General features: G+C 47.4%; 1 protein-coding gene across 1 annotated transcript in view; it reads right to left on the reverse strand.

Annotated features, from left to right (window-relative positions):
• Positions 1-5,076: 5,076 nt before the first annotated feature.
• LOC138392369 (leucine-rich repeat-containing protein 37A2-like) overlaps positions 5,077-17,276 on the reverse strand; it is a 45,368-nt gene continuing 33,168 nt past the window's right edge. Inside the window, exons 9-15 of the mRNA XM_069483133.1 lie at positions 16,193-16,311; positions 13,725-13,997; positions 12,202-13,463; positions 11,749-11,853; positions 6,749-6,798; positions 5,274-5,414; positions 5,077-5,167 (exon numbers count right to left, since the gene is read on the reverse strand). Of these exons, the coding sequence (XP_069339234.1) occupies positions 5,077-5,167; positions 5,274-5,414; positions 6,749-6,798; positions 11,749-11,853; positions 12,202-13,463; positions 13,725-13,997; positions 16,193-16,311 (2,041 nt within the window). The remainder of the gene's footprint in view (positions 5,168-5,273; positions 5,415-6,748; positions 6,799-11,748; positions 11,854-12,201; positions 13,464-13,724; positions 13,998-16,192; positions 16,312-17,276) is intronic.

Here is a 17,276-nt window from a genome sequence, read left to right on the forward strand (position 1 = left end):
AGCCGGGAGGGCTGCGTCCGAAGTGGCGCGGGCAGGTCGCGAGCCGAGCCTAGGGAGGGGAGGGTCCCGCTCCTGCCCCGCCTCCCTCCCCCACCCGCGGCGGGACTTGCTGTTCTCGAGCCCCTGCGTCCCGTGGGCGCGCGGCTCTGGGAATGGCCGGCTGGGGCCGCTTGTCTCGTCCGGGCGTTCCTTTTCCGAGCGAGGCCATTTGCACCCGGAATCACCAACTACCAGCGCTTTCCAGCGGGACTGCGGCCCTACCCGCGCCGGGCCCACCCCCGCCTCCCCAGGCCCTTTCCAGGGCTCCCACGGCAGGGACGCCCACCGGAGCGCAGTGTCTCGGGCTGAGTGGGAAGGGGACCCGGCCTCAGCTCCTTCCCCGACCTTGAGGGAGCGAAGAGAAGAGGGTAGGATGGGGGAGCGGGGAGGATCCCTGGAGCATAAGAACGCACCCGTCGCCAGGAGGTCCCCTGCGTCCACTGCCCCGCGACTCGAGCTACAGTGGCTTCAACGCCTGGGTCGTCCCTGGGGTTCTGGGCCTGTCCCCTCCCGCCCTGGGACTTGAGGGCAGCCCTTCGCCTACCTCCTCCTCCCCAGGGGGATGCGGCCCTCGCAGCTCCCGCCCCAGCGCAGAGCGAAGGGGAACGGGCGCCCGAGCTCCGGAGTGAGGACCTGCGTCTGCGGCACCCTTCCCACCCCCACTCTCCCTCAGCGCCCCCCGCCCGGCCCCGCCGGCACCTCCGGGCGTCCGCTCGCCGGCCTCGTCTCCGCTTGCCCCGGCAGGCGCGCGTGGGCTCGGCGTCTGGCGCCCCCTCCTCGACCGCCCGGCTCCCGCGCTGCCCTGTTTGCTCTGCAACAATATAACTAGGGAGGCGCCGGCGGAGAGCGCCCGGCAGAACTTCCTCCCGGGCTGGGGCTGGGCTGTGGTTGCGAGAAAAAATCCCCGGCGTCCTGGCTTCCTGTCCCCTCTGGGCCGGGCCAGCGCCCCAGGAGCAGAGACGCCACCCCCTTGCCCCTGCACCTCCCGGATCCGGGGCCACACCTGGCTGTCTCCAGAGAGGAGGAGGCAGCAGGGCTGAGATGGTGGGATGAGGGTGGCGGGAGCCTCCCCACTAGCTTCTCCTGGCCAGATTGCCCTCCCACTGCCTTCCCAGATTGTCCCCCTACCTCCGGGAGAGGAGGGCCACCCTCCAATCTGTCCACAGGGTAAGCTCAGAACAACCTCCTGGAGGCCAGGATCCCAAGTCCAGCCCCAGGTTCCTCCACCCTGGGGGTCTTCTCTTGGGAGTTATCTGCCTCTCTGGGGAAAGCAGCCTGGCCCCTCTGACTGGCCCCTGCACTCACTACAGACATCACAAGCCCCGGCCTGGTGGACCCTGTTCTCAGGGACCTCAAGAAACAGTTGTGTCCGCCTAGGTGCTGAGAACAGCCGCTTCAGGCTAGTGTCCGGGAGAAGGACGGAGCCCCCACCCCAGCCCCGGCCTCTCTCGACACCACCTCATGAGGCCTGAGGCTTTGGTTGGAACCTGAGTCTAGCCACTTTCTTGAACCCAGGTACCTCTGTATCTTTGCCCCTGCTAGGCAAATGAGTCTACACCACCAGGGAGTCTACATTGTGCTGGGCATCTCAGTGTGTCTGAGCCCTGGTGGCACCTTGGGATCCTCCAGGGCAGGCTCCTGCTAGAAAATGGTGGCTGAACCCTCCCCACACCCTACCTCTTAGGTCCCTCTTGCCCCGAGTAGCCCAGCAAGCAAGGCAAGGTGGCAATAGCTGGTACCCTGTGGTGGTTCTCGCCTGGGGCCGGGCAGGTCTGATGCCCAACTCTGCCACTTCCTGGCCTTTAGACCTTGGGAGTTTTGCCTTATTTCTGCATCTCGGTTTTCTTCCTACAGACTGGGGGTGGTAGCACCTACTTTGTACGATTGTTGGGAAGATTAAATGAGATGCGCTAAGCACAGTGCCTAACACATGGTAAGTGCACACGATGTCTTAGTTATTATTGCTACTTTTATTATGAGATGAGCTCTTTGGGGTTGGGATCGCTAAACCTCCCATCTTCCTTTAGGCAGAAGGGGAGAAGGGGAAACAAGTGTCCTCAGAAGCACCTTGCAGGGGGTGGAGGGGCTGAGCCCACAGTGGGGCAGCACCACGTCACGTGCCCGGCCCTCAACCCCAGTTCCTTTTCTCTTCTCTGGACCTGCCATCTACTGGCCCTGACGAGGTAAGGATCTTGGGGGAAGCTGGGGCTCCCACATGGGCAGAGGGTCCCCCCTTCCCCCGGTGGGCTGAAAGGGTTCTTCAAGGACAGGAAACTGTGGACCTGAATGCTGTCTTTTTCTGTCCCATTTCCCTGCAACCTGATTCCCTGTCCCGTTAGTCTGTTTCCTTCTGTTCTTACAATGGACAGTGGTGGCCTCCCCTGGAGGGACCCCTGGGCTTCTCCTGGAACTTCTGAGGAAGGCCAACAGCCAAGCATAGGCCACTCTGAACCCTAAAACCATGAGTCCTGAATCCGGGGCCCTGCTCAAATAGCCGGTCCTTCCTAAGCTCCTTCTCTCTCCTGTATCCCTGAGGTTTCACATGATTTGGTGTCAAGGGTCTGTGCTTGGACATGTGAGGCACAGGAAAAGCAGCTGTCGTGGTGGCTTCCATGTGAGTGTCTCTGAGTAAACCTCTCCAAAGTCCCTGAAATCCTACCCAACGGTGGGCCCTGACTGCTGGGCGTGGCAAAGGTGGCAGGTGGCATACAGACTGACACTGTTGCTTACTTACTCCCCCCTCCCTGCCCACTCCTGGTACACGAGCCCCCCGCCCGCAAGTGTTTGCCACCGATCCCCCAGGCCGTCCCCTGTGACTAACAAGAGAGTGAGGGGACCTATCGGATGCTAATGGATGGCTGGTGGCCTCCCGCAAGCGGCGCAGTGTAAGGATTCAGAAGCCAGGCCAGTGAGTAGAAAGACCAGGTCTTTACTGCAAAATCATTCAAAAATCACACAACACGGCAGCAATTCCTTCAACACAAAGCACTTCTCAGAGCCAGGGCCCCACTGACTAGCAACAGTTTATTGCATAAAGTAACATTTTAAAATAGTGTGGGCGCTACCGAGGTTCACCTCAGCATTCCACTGTTGGGTAAGAGTCAGCTCCTCTGAAAGCATCAGCAGCTTCTCAGTCAGGGTCACGGGGAGGGGCCAGCTCTAATGCTAACAATCCCGCAGGTGGGGGAGGCCCCTCCAACCAGGGCCTTGCCCCTGCTGCTTCCTAGGGCACCTTTGGTGGGGGCAGATATCCTCACAGGCCCAACAGGCCCAAGCCCACCCGGGCCAGGGTCCTGCCCTACACCCTACAGCAGGGAAGCCTAATGGTTAGGAGGCTTGGGAGTCTAACAGTCCTGGGTTCAAACCCTAACTCATAGTCTGGGATGTGTGGCCTACGTTCTTGGAGCCATTTCTTTATCTGTCAAATGATGATGGTCCCATGGATTGTTGGGCTAAAGGATACAAGGCTGTAAAATGCCCAGCCTAGGGCTTAGCACCAAGTAAGCAAATTGTAAATGGTGGCTGCTGCCACTGCTGCTTCCTATGATTATTACTATTCAGTCGTCTGCTTTAAACTCAGTGTTTTCTGCTGAGATAGGGTCTTGCTCTGTCGCATGGGCTAGAGTGCAGTGGTATCATCATAGCTCACTGCAACCTCAAACTCCTGGGCTCAAGAGATCCTCCTGCCTCAGTCTCTCAAAGAGCTGGGATTACAGGCGTGAGCCACCTCGCCTGGCCTTCAGTAAATGTTTGATGGCTCACTGAAGTCAACACACAGAGAAAGACACTCGTTTTTCGTTCTTAGTAAGGAACTTTGGGAGGTCACCGGGGCAGGCATCAAGACAACAGGTGTGTGTCTTGCCCAGCACTGGTGAATGGATCGGCCAGGTGGGGAACTGAGGGCCGTTCACTTTGCCAGACCCCTCACCGGCATACATGCTGGGCTGCTCCCCAGCCGAACGGCTGGGCCCGCTGGGGCTGGCTGTGCTGTTCTTCCGTGGTGTGCGCAGCTCTTCATCTCTTATTGAACTGCCAGCATTCATTCAGTTAGGCAGACTGTCATTCTTGCTCATTCAGATTTTCTTTTACTCACTAATGTGCTTAACTCTCACCTACTTACTAAATGTGATTTATTAATGACTTTTTAAAGATGGAGCAGAGGAACCCTTGCATCTTCTGCAGAGTTGCACTTGCGTTACCACTTGGAACAAGGCAGCCATGGATCTGCGTTGGGTGAGGCAGCAAGTGGGTGGATTTGGTGCTGGGCGGTGCTGGGGGTGCGGGAGGGTCAGGAGTGGCCAGGGCAGAACCTGTGAGTGGAGACGCAGCCCCTCCAACGAACGCGTTTTCTGCGAGAAAGGCTGCAGGAGGGCTGTCTTGGGAAATTACTGCTCTCACACGTTCTTCTTTACCTTGCCCCCCAGCACCTCCCTGCTAGCTATCCAAGGCTTGGGATTTTTAAAAGGAAAACACAAACAGAAAAACCAATGTGAATTTTCCAGCTTTAAAGGGTGGAGAACTCCCTACCAAGACAGGACACACATTCACACAGGAGTTTGAGGGCCTGGGAAAAAAGACAGGACTCGGCCTCACAGTGCAGGGAGGCTCAGCGATCCTCATTCTGGCAACCCCACTGACCCTGTGAGAGGGGCCAGAAGGTGGACGACCCCTGTGGGCAGGAGGTCAAGTATGTCATAAATGACTGGTTCTTGATGAACCAGGGAGAGAGCCCCAGAACAACTGTATTTGAGGATGATATGTTCTCAGGTTCCCAGAGGCTGACTAGGCTGGGCAATGAGGCGGGGGAGCCCCTGGGAGTCCTCTGCCCACACCGCCCTTGGGGGAGTGTTGGCCAGCACCAGGGATTCTGGCCTCAGTCCTGCTTTTCTTTCCTATGGCCCTTGTTACCTGTAGATAAATATTTAACTAGTTACATTTTAATTTCTTACCATATGGGTGGAATTGCTCTTACAAGCAATGCTGAGAAATGTTATATTCGAAAATTTATTGACAGGCTGCCTGAGGCAGGCTGGGGCACTATGCTTCCTCCTCCTCCTCTTCCTCCTCCTCCTCCTCCGGTGCTTCAGCTGACTCCATGGGTGTGGTCACCACAACTTCCTTGGGCTCCCTGGGATAGGAAGGCAATGCCAAGGCTTTCACTCTTGAAAGGAGCAATTACACTTTTCATTATCCCTCATTTTAGATACGATTCTAAATTTTCCCCAGCCATTTACCCTGCATCCTTGTTGAAAATTTCCTCCTCATCAGAAGACTCCTTGTCGTGTAGCTTCTCTGCCATATTTTTCTGGCGTGTGGCACTGAGAGGTCTGTACATATCCCTAAGCCAAAGTGGCCGCCATCCCCATGAAAAGCCCCTTGGGGGAAACATACAAGACAATTAGTGATTCCTGCCATGTTCCAGGTCTCTCACGATGTACATCTCTGGTCTTATTAGGACTAAACGTGCACCTTGGTCCACAATCACAGTGAGCAACATCACTACAGACCTGGGACCCTGAAAATAATTCCATGTGTGCTGGATTCCAGAAGCTCTCCAACTCTGTCCAAGAGGGCCCCGCAATGTCACTGGGGAGACCTTTGTGCGTGGCTTGGCATGGAGTGCAGGCAGGATTTTCAGCCCCACTTACCCCCTTGGCCAAGTGCTCTTGTGCAGTGAACAAACCATACAACCATACAGGGCAGAAGTGTTTCACTCTGTCCAGAAGTGTGTTACATCAGTCCCTTTCCAACTTAGTCCCACATGCAGCATTTGCTGGGGAGCGAGGGACAAAGTGCTTCTATTTTCCTAGAAGCTTTGTCCTATAAGTTGAGTCACATCAAGCAAATGCCTGGGTCTAGCTAGCAAAGTTATCTGACTTACAGATTTTCATACTGCAGGCTGTCACTGGGGAGTGAGCTGTGAAATCAGTTTAAAGGACAAAATATTCTTTTTGAATATGAACAGAATGGAAACAAATCAGAGTGCATTGTTTTAGAAACTACTTATGTCTACACAGCATATGTGTATTGTTTGTGATATAAAATGCAGCTCACAGCCCAAGTAGAGTATAATCAGTGGAGAAGCCCCCAGCTGGAAAGGGACCACGCTCTCTCTGACACTCACTAGCAGTGTGACCACGGGGCAAGATAATTTCCCTTTCTGTGTCTCTATTTCCTTCTTATAAAAGGAAGAGACAAACTACTGTCTAAGGTCTCTCCTAGTTAAAATTCTATGAGGTTGAGATAAAAGGAATAGAGAGTGGAGTCCCAAAAACCAGGAGGATGAGAAGGTAGGTTTTCCTGCCACTCTAGAGGGAGGATTCATATCTTCTGCTTTCCATCAGCCTTGAAGGAGACTAGCTCCCTTGCCCCCATATCATGTGGCCTTCCCTATCTCTTCCCCAGAGCCTATGAAAAGGCCTCCGGCCTGGCCTGATGCCCACCACCAGCAGGGACAGACACAACCACAACTCCCCCACCTTCCCTTGAAGGACTGGTGACAGCAGGTGCGTCCTTGCCAGTCCTGTCCAACTCAGCTTTGGCTGGGGAGCTAATTTTGCTGGAACCAGGCAGAGCACTACGGTAAGTAAGTATTCGTCCTGCCTCTGGCAGTTTCCTCACTGTAAAATGAGGGGACTGAAATAGATGAGTTCTAAGTTCTCCTCTAGTTCTAAAATTCTAATTTAAAAATCGGTAGACCAATATTTACCTCCTTGAGGATCCTTCGAAATCTCCCTGTGATGATCTTCTGTAGTATATCTGTTTTGGAAGAAAACAATCATGATTATCCATCATAATGGCTACTATCTCCAAATCTTTGTTCACTCCTTTTAAGTCTTATCTACCCAGTGGGGTAACTTCTTTTTATTTTTCAATAGAGAAGGGTCTCACTCTGTTGCCCTGGCTAGAGTACAGTGGCATCATCATAGCTTACTGTAGCCTCAAACTCTTGGGCTCAAGTGATCCTCCTGCCTTAGCCTCCTGAGTAGCTGGGACTACAGGTGAGGCTAAGAGATAACTTCTTTGAAGACAGGAATTCTTTTTTTTTTTTTTTGAGACAGAATCTTGCTCTGTCACCCTGGCTAGAGTACAATGGCATGATCATAGCTCACTGCAACTTCAAACTCCCAGGCTCCAGTGATCCTCTTGCCTCAGCCTCTCAAAGTTGCTGGGACTAGAGGTGCGTGCCATGACGCCTGGCTAATTTTTCTATTTTTAGTAGAGATAGGGTCTTGCGCTTGCTCAGGCTAGTCTTCAACTCCTGACCTCAAGCAGTCCTCCTGCCTCACCCTTCCAGAGTGCTAGGATTACAGGCATGAAGTGCCACTGCGCCTGGCCTGAAGATAGGAATTCCATCCTGTTTAATTATTCTTTGACTCTTCCCTTGGTATCTTCAGGGTATTGGTTCCAAGATCCTCCCCCACCCCCATCCAATACCAAAATCCAAGGACCCTCAAGTCCCTATATAAAATGGTACAGTGTATGTACATAACCTATGTACATCATCCTATATACCTTAAATCACCTCTAGGTTACTTATAATATCTAATACAATGTAAATGCTATGTTATTACACTCTATTTTTTATTTTATTTTATTCATTCAAATATTTTGATTCACTGGTTGGTTGAGTTTGCAGATGTGGAACCTGATAATGCAGAGGGCCAACTGTACCTAGCTTGGGGTCTTGTATGCAGCTGGCACTTAATACATTTTATTGACTGTCTTAGATAACAAATAATTCCTGATAAAAACTCTTACAATTAGGAAAAAAAGGAAACATCCTTAACTTGATCAAAGTACCTATCACAAACCTAAACAACAGCACTGTTTTAAAGTCAAGAACAAGAGTAGGACGCCTGCAATTATGGCTACTACTCATCATTGTTGAGGAGGTCCTGATCAATGCAGTAAAAAAAATAAATGGGTTGTAAGCATTGGAAAGGAAGAAACAAAAGTATCACTATTTGCATATGAAATGATAGACAACCTAAAATGTCCAAGAGAATCAACTTTTTATGGGAAGTATATGAAAATTCAGTAAGGTGGTTATATACAAAATCAAGAGATCAGCACTCAATAGCTTTCCTGTGTATCACCAATAACTAATTAGAAAATGGAAGAAAGATTCCACTTACAAACACAATAGAAATGTATAAAGTATTTAGGAACAAAGATACATAGATCTTTTACCTAACAGGAGATGTAAAGTCTATGTGATGCAAACATGAAAACTCTTCTGAAGGACATTAGGAAGAAATGAATACACACCATGAGATACCGTGTTCCTAGAATGATATAAAGATGTCAGTTCTCAAATTAGTCTACAAATTTAATGTGATCCTCTTCCAATCCCATGATAGTTTTTTACAAAAACTGGCCAGCTGATGCTTGGTAGAGAAAATATGCAAGAATAGCTATGAAATGTATGAAAAAAATAAGACCAAAGAGAAGGAGGTTGACCTGCCAAATATTTAACTCAAAATATGTCACAAAGCAACTGGAATTAAGTAGTATGATACTGGTACTGGTACAGAAAGACAACTGGATCAATGGAAGAGAATAGATTTCAGATATAGATGGTATTTTAGGTCAGTGAAGAAAGAATGAATCATTCAATAAAAATTATTTTAAAACAATTGGATATTCATGTAAGAGAATAAAAGATCCTCTACCTCAACCATACTAAAAAACAAATAATAAAACAAATTCCATATGTGCTAAAAAATTTAAATAATACGACGTCATGAAAGTACTAGAAGAAAATATCAGGGACGGCCTCTTTCCCAGCCCCCACACCAGGTAAGCCGTGAGGTGAGGGCCGCTGATGGGATGACTCAGACTACAATCACACCTGCTCGTCATAGCCTTTGCTCCCTTTTCCACTGGATTGTTGGCCTTGTTGATTTATAACACTCTTTTGATATTAAATATGTCAATCCTTTCAAAGGTTTTCATTGTATTTCAATGTTTCAGATACTTCCCGGTGTTTTTGTCTTTAAGGAGGCGGAATGGTAATGAAGAATGCAGGCTTTGCAGTGAGCGGGATCTGGGCTCTGTGTTTGGCTTTGCTACTGGGGCCTTAAGTTGATCTCCTTCATCTGTACAAGAGGGATGATGGTCTCTTCCTCACAGGAGTGTTGTGAGGATTAAACCAGACAATATACGGAAAACTCCAGCCCATGCTTGGCCTCCCCCAGGGCTAAGTTTGCCAGTGGCCTCAGAGACAAGGTGGTCAAATCCACCAAAGGTTTCTGCCTGTGCTATCAGGCGTAGAAAGCTCTTTTCTATCACATGAGTATAAAAATATTGCTTCTATTTTCTTTCTAATACTTTTCTTTTTTTACATATACTGATATATGTTTAAGGTGAGAGATAGGGATCTGCCGTTACGTGTCACCCAAAGAGTTAGGCAGAGCTGTTCCATTTCCATTTATTCATTTTCTTCCACTGCTTGGAATATGAAAAGGTGACATTTCAAAAGTCTTAGGAACACATGGATTGTCTATTGCCAGACTCTATATGCTAATTCAAATAAATATTAGGTTGTATTATTCCTCATTGTGGAATTAACAAAATGCCACATCCCTCTTCCTGGAAATGCCTTTGTCTACTAAAGGTAAAACACTACATGCTACCTTATCCTCAAAAAGCTTATCATTTAAGTGGGGAGAGGAAATAATGAAAAGATATAAATACAAATATAAGGTTAAACTGTACATAGAAACTAAAAGCAGTAGAGGAGTTTATAGGAATTTAAAAAAAAAAAAAAAAGCAAAAGGCCACATGCCACCTGGAGATGATGCAGAGGGTACTGTCTCGGTAATGGCCAGGGACCATCTTCCTGAGGCCTTGACAAACTGACCCCATGCTGGTCCCTGCTTCCTGGGCTCCGAAATCAGACTCTGTCCTCAATTCACTTCTTCCTCTTGGAGCAGTGTCACCATACCAAGATCACAAGACTGACCAACAATCAGAATGCCAGATCATGCCTTGTCAATGAGAAATACATCTGCTCCTTAGACAAAACCTCTGTGGAGAGAGGCCTCTGCCGCACGCTCAAGTACAACCAGAAAGCAACTTGGTGAAAATAGAATTAGAACAAAAGCAATCAGCCGAATCCAGAGTTTAATGGAAAGGGCTGAGGTGCCGGATGCGGCCATCTCCCCCTAGGCACAGTCTCAGCAGTGGCCCTGACCCCACGTCTGCCGCCTGAGGCCCTGTGTGCTCTCGTGCCATGGTTGGATGGACGCTGCCCACGCTGGTCTCTTCCTCACCTTTTCTAAGTTTTTACTACTGACCAGCCTCCTGCAGATAGATATGTTTTTCTTTAGATAAGTTAATACAGGTTGAGTATCCCTAATCTGAAAATCTGAAATCCAAAATGCTCCAAGGTCTGAAATTTTTGAGCACCAACATGACACTCCCAGGAAATACTGGAGCATTTGGAGATTAGGGATGCTCAGCTGGTAAGTATAATGCAAATATTTCAAAATTTGAAAAATCTGATATCTGAAACACTTCTGGTCCTGAGCATGCAGATAAGGGCCACTCAACCCGTACATTCCGCCAGATTCGCTCCTGTCTCATGGGCCAGGGAGCCACTGGTCCTTGCAGCTCTGCTCTGCTTCATGTGCTGACCCAGGGGTTTCTGTCTCGGACAGCCGTCTTTAAAAAAATTGTTTGCCACATTTTTAAGTTCTCAGGGGAGAGGAAATGCTTCACCATGGCCTCTAAGAAATGGTGACAAATCTCACAGAGGGACTAGGACCAAGAGGGCTGGAGTATTCAGGGAAGGCATCAAGAAGAAAGAAGAACTTGAGCTGGCTTTTGACAGATTCACAGGATTTCCACGGGCAGAGTGAAATAAGAGAACTGTAGATGGGCAGAGGTGCAGACGAAAGCAGGGATGGGCAAGGTGTGACTGGGGTACGGTGTGGGGCTGCCTTGGCTGGAATGGAGGGCGGCCACGACAGGAGAAAAGGTAAATTAGGTTGGATTGGTAGGGTAGAGTCATGATTGTCACCTTATTAAACCAGCCTTTTAATATGCTAGCACTGCCTGTTGTGAAAAGTAATAGACCATTATGAAATTGAACAAAAGGTAAACGGAGGCAAGCTCCAGGAAGGAGCCACCGTAAATATGACACACCTTGGAGTAGTAGCTGGATGCAGGGTTTAGCCGCAGGGCTTTAACTGGACCTATTTAGACAATGCCTTACACACTGGAGGAGGATGCTACCTGAATCTAATGAATCTACAAGATGACACTTCTATCTTTGCCTGTGTCCTTTCTCCCCAGGGTGATGACAGCTCAGTGAGGGTGGAGATAATATAGTTCAGCAACAAAGAAAGAAATCAGTGGTAGAATGAGAGTGATTGGTGAGTACATCAAATTGTTGACATAGTTTTGGGTTGGAAAAATTTTGCTGTCATATCAACTTTAGCTTTCTTAAATTTAACTTCTCAAAATAGCATCGTGGTTTGCTAACTTGGTTTCAATCCACAGTGATCTCCTGGGAGTAGGGTTACTTTAAAAATCCTTGGTATATACTTTGCAATAAAAGAACAAAGCATACCTCAGTCTTAGTGACTGAAGAGGAATGTCAAGTCATAGTAGGTAGGAAAGTACATTTGATTTTCAATTCATGGGTTCTGAATCTATTGTAAAGGATGTATTCTGGAAACCTGAATTAACTGTTGTCCTTACCTCAATGAGACAGAAAATTATAATCAAAATCATCACTATTACAGTCACAGATATTGCCAAGATGAGTTTGTTGTTATAGCCATATCCTGGAACTTTTTTAGTGAGCTAAAAAAAAAAGGAAAGAACAATTAAAAAAAAAAACCAAAACAAAGAGACAGAAACGATGAAAGCTAACTATTCAAAACCCCATTCTTCCAGGTAAATAGCTTACAGGTTATTAAAGAACATACCAAATCTAATGTATTACATAATCTTATTATTAAGCATTTTGCTCTACAATTTCTTTATCTTGAGTGTTAGGTCTGTTTCATTCCCTAAATGAACAAAGTGGGAGATCAGTGTCATGGCCAGGACAAAACATGGACTTGTCAACCCGGGTCTTGCTGTGTGGGTGTTTTCATGGCCTGTGCTAAACGATGGAAAAGTCCATCCTGTTTCTGCAGTTGTCCTCACCTCACTTGACTCCTGCTCTTTCTGCTCGCTCTGGGGTTCTGTGTTCTCATTGATATAGGTCTCGGTTTTCCATTGATCCGTGTCCCATTCTGCCTTGGATACTTTCACTTCTTGCTGCTCACTGAGAAGCTTCATCAGGAGGCCTGTTCTAGAGATGAGCTTGGCACAGGCCAAGTGCACATGGCTCTCAGAACAGTCCATTTTCAAAGTCCGGATGACGTGAGCAATGAGCCTTCGCACGTCCTTGTTGGGGATGAGGGATCGTAGCTGCTGGTTTAGCTGAATTTCAAGCTGATCACCTGGGGATGGGCGCGTGGGATAATTAATGTCGTGGGGCATGGGGGTGGAGTCAGCGCCCGTGTTGTGGTATTCCCACTGGGGTTCACTGGCTCGTTTCACAGTTGGCATTATGTTGAATGCAGCCCCAGTGGACCCTGCAGTGGAAGGACTCTCGTAGGTTGTGCTTTCAGGGACAGCTTCTTCGGGCACAGCAGTGCTTCCTACAGAAATCTTTGCTTCAAAAGTATTTCCTTCAGGGGATGTACCAGTGTTTTCTGTAGAAACTTCTGAAAGGGAAAATAATTTTGGAAAAGGATTCTCCTGATGACTCAGGTCTCCTGACGATGAAAAAGCTTCACGTGAAGGGGAATGTATGAGGTGCCTGACTGGAGAGAACGGAGGCCTGTTTGCAAATACCAGTCTTTTGAGCGAACTTTCCTTTTTGACCTCTTGACTTAGTTTGCCCTTGGGTGTCCTATGGGCCACATGGGAATGAGTTTTATGAAAGTGGTATTTTTTTCTGGAATGTACGATTGGCTTAGCAGCCTCCATACTTTTAACTCTAGCATTTGCGTCTTCTAAAACAAAAATGGTGTCAGTCAAGTCTTTTGATTTGTTTTTAACCTTAGGTGGGGGTTTTGCAGTGGTGGGGGCAGCAGGCACGCCCACCGAGTCCTGTTTCTGTAAAGAAGAGACAGCTGCCTTATGCTCCTGCGTGAACGAAGGCTTGGTGTCGAAGGAGCTTCCCACAAACCTCTTGGGGCTCTGCACCGCGGGAAGCTGTTCCAGTTCACTCGGGACTGGTCTCCCAAGCCTTCTGGCTTCGGCAATTTCCTTTGCGATTGGCCAGGCACTCTGTTTCCTCCTGATTCTCTCCTCTTCTAGGAGCTTTTTCCGTATGCCCTTGGGCCCCTTGAGGACTATCTTCATCCTCTGCCGCCTTTTCCCTATACCCTCAGTCTCTGCCAGGCTGTTTTCCTGTGGTTCAGCAGTTTCTAATTTTTTGGGAAAGATTTGGCGTTTAAATTTGGGACCTAAAAGGCTGGACTGCATAAGCATGGCAGCTTTTTCTTTCTTTTTAACATCATCAATTTTTTCCTGAATTTCTGCATTTAATAAATTTTTCAGAAAATAGAGTTTCCTCAGTTTGTTTGTGTAAATTGGATTGTTGGATGCAGGTTCAAGAGAGGGGGTCTTTATATTGTTTTGCAGATGACTCAGGGGCTTGTCTCCATCTTGTTCATTTGAAAAAAGCAGTTTAATGAACGGTAATAACGTTGACTCTACATCTTCTAGATTTCCCTCTGAGAAGTAAGGCAATATGTAATTTAGTGCACTAATAACATCGCTTTCGTCATTGAAGTCCAGCGGCTCGTTTGTGAAGCCTGACAAGCTGATGACAGTTTTATCCGAGGGTGCCTCTGGCTCAATAGTCAGCTCAGTGCTGGTGTGCTTCTTCCGGGCCTGTAATACCTTCATGAGCGATCCTTCTGTATTTCCCAGAGATGCTTCTTTGCCTGTCAAAAAAGAAGAGACGGTTTTTGATAATGGAAGACGGATGAAACAGCTTTTTGTCAGTCCACAACCATATATCCCAGTCAAAGAAATTATCAGTCACCAAACAGGTGAGTGCCATTTAGAGAGGAGAAAAACTAACCCAAACTTAAACCTATGAGATGGCAACAGCAAAAGGAGAAAGAGGCATCTTTTGAAACAGTGGCTACCTACTGAGAACATTTCATAATGTGAAATACAGCAACTCTATTTAAGATTATTCCATCGGTCCGCGAGGGCCCAGCCCTCGGCGGACGCCCAGAGCTCCCCACTGAGCCAGCCTCTCTGCGGATCTGCTTCCTCACGCCCCGTAGCCCGTGCTGTCCTGCCTCACATGCAGGGGGCACGCTTGCGTTCTCGCTGCCATCACAGAGGAACAGGACGAAAGACAGTCCTCTGAGGGGAGGAGAGCAGAGGCCCCTAGCCCACTGCTAAGAGGTTGTCCCCTGGACGCGGCCTTCTCCGCCTCCGCCGCCAGTTCCTCCGCGTGGCCCCTGCTGCCATGTGTACTGGCACCCGGAACAGGAGGCTCTCCACACAAAAACCAGTAGGTCCATCCCGGGTCTTTCCTTACATTTGGGCAGGGATCTCGGGTGGACGTGAAGAGAGTTTTAATTTGCCAGATTGTATGCCTATGTGGAATGTTCAACAAATTTAAGGAATGACAGAAATTTCTGGATAAACATTACTTTAGGGCCAGGCATGGTGGGTGAATTGTTTGAGCTCAGGAGTTCGAGACCAGCCTGAGCAAGAGCGAGACCCCCATATCTACTAAAAAAATAGAAAGAAATTAGCTGGACAACTAAAAATATATATAGAAAAAATTAGCCGGACATGGTGGCGCATGCCTGTAGTCCCAGCTACTCAGGAGGCTGAGGCAGGAGGATGGCTTGAGCCCAGGAGTTTGAGGTTGCTGTGAGCTAGGCTGACGCCACTGCACTCTAGCCCAGGCAACAGAGTGAGACTCTGTCTCAAAAAAAAAAAAGCATTACTTGAGGCAGAAGGGAAAAAGCAACTTTTGTCAGGTGCCTACTTTGCTTTCATTCCATTTCTGTAATTTCCAGCTTTACTTGGGGTACCAACCAAAGCTTCTAACTGCGTGAAGGACAAGTGTACCATGGTGTAGCTGGGTTTCTTTTCCAGAATTAACAGTTTTTGTGGTGGTGGTGAGGGTGCAAGGAGTAGGTAAGCACTATGAGAAAGAAGGAACATGGGCTTGTGGAGAACCCAGAGTTGGGGACAGAAGACCTGGCAATAGGCTGCAGCACTTAACGCCTCTGACCTTGTTTTTCCTCATCTGTAAAACAAGATTAAAAATGTTTGTTCTGCCCACCTCTGGGGAAGAAGGGAGTAATATAATACAGTTGGTGAAGAACTGTTGTGGAAAGTGAGCAACACTGTGTTTATATAAGTAGCAAAGTGTTCTTATTGATTATCTGCCCCGTGTCACTGGTAGAGACCCGTATTCAAGTTGTCCGGACATGAAAGCAGTCGCAGTTTGGAAGTCATGAAGTTAGCGCTAATAAACCCAATATGTAGAAAAACACTTAAAAGCACCTGAGTGTTTGCTCTGAGGCTAGAAAAGCTTAAGATTCAGAGCAAGTTCAGAGTTGGACAGTCTAAGAATGGAAAAGCCCTCCATTCCGTTAGAAGAGCCAGGTAGCATTTTCTGGCTGTGGAACCAGAAACTCTCAGGCTCCAAATAAAACAGAGTCACTTTTACTCTTTTATAAAATTATAAAAACAAACAAACCAAAACCAGATCTACACCTGTCCCATAAGGCAGAGGGCACTTGAGATCTAATGCATATAAAACCAGTTTATAAACTGCGATGTGCTGTGTGGACAAGTTGTCACCAGGGGGCAAAACACCAAGCAAAGAGCACAGTACACAGTTGTGGCTGATAATGTTATGCCCTTCCCCTTCCATTCCTTCCTCCTGGTCCTTTATGGATGTGGAACTGTTACATTATTAAGTTACATAATAATAACTGAGAACTTGACTTTCAGCAAGGGAGTAGTTCAGAAATTTAGGGAGTTTAACTCTGAATGAATGAATAAAAATAAAGCAATGACATCATTAGCTTAAAAACTATCAATTAACAATTAAAAAGCAAATAAAAATTTAAATATTTATCATCAGGCAATTTAGACTCACGACAATCTGCGGTGCTTGTCAGACATGCATTCTCACAATGTAGCTTCACTGTCTTGCAGACAGCCTCAATATTACTTTTAAATTGGCAGAGGCAGCAGGCCAGACGGCTAGGTAAGATCCTATAAATGGAAACAGAGAATTAAATTAATGTAAAGGGGTTACTTCAGTTGGTGGAAGAGACAGGCCAAGGCTACCACAGGCATAGGCAAAAAGGGGTTCTTGAGGCATATGGCCTGGTCAGTTGTTGGGTAGGAACCAGATGGCCAATAGGAAGGACAGAGGTGGGTGAGCATGGCAGTGGGTATGGTATGCCTAGAATAAAGGTGATAGAGATTAGAGTTGCCAGGAATGGTCACCTATACCTGTAATTCTAGCCCCATGGGAGGCTAAGAAGGAGGACCGTTTGAGGCCAGGAGTTCAAGACCAGCCTGGGCAACATAGCAAGAACTTGTCTCTTAAAAAAATAAAAATAAAAATAAAATAAAAGGGATTAAAATTGGGTCATTTGATTTGTAGTTTAATTCAGAAGTTATCTTCTCCCAACTCAAAAGTCTCAATTTGGATTGAGAGTGCACAGCAAGAAGACCGACTTCTAAGAAGAGTCCAAATAAGCCCCCAACTTCTGAAGTCCCTTTCTCAATTACTGTTGAGAGTGGTAAATATTAGAAATTACTCTGGGCATAAATAACAGCTTAGTTTAATCCATATTGTGGGGTTAAACAATAATGGAGATTGCATTGGCCAAACCTGGACAATTTGAGCATTCAAAAGAATGATGATAATAAGGTACCACATAATTACTATAAAGAAGAATCCATGAATTCACATGGGTACTGTAAAAGAAAAGGGAGGAGTGCTTGTTTAATAGAATAATGCCAACTAATAAATGTAGAAGAATGACAGAATTAGGAAAGTGTCATTTTGCAACCACCAACATAATAATTGATTCAGATAGGGATCACCACAGATGCACAGTTGGGTAAAAAGATGCTTGAGAACAGGATCTTCACTGATGCCAAAGTATCACCACAGAGATTATTAATTACCAAGGGAAAATATGCTTTGACAATGGAGAGATCTGGAA

This window comes from Eulemur rufifrons, chromosome 9 (assembly GCF_041146395.1).
Source record: "Eulemur rufifrons isolate Redbay chromosome 9, OSU_ERuf_1, whole genome shotgun sequence".
Lineage (NCBI taxonomy): Eukaryota > Metazoa > Chordata > Mammalia > Primates > Lemuridae > Eulemur > Eulemur rufifrons.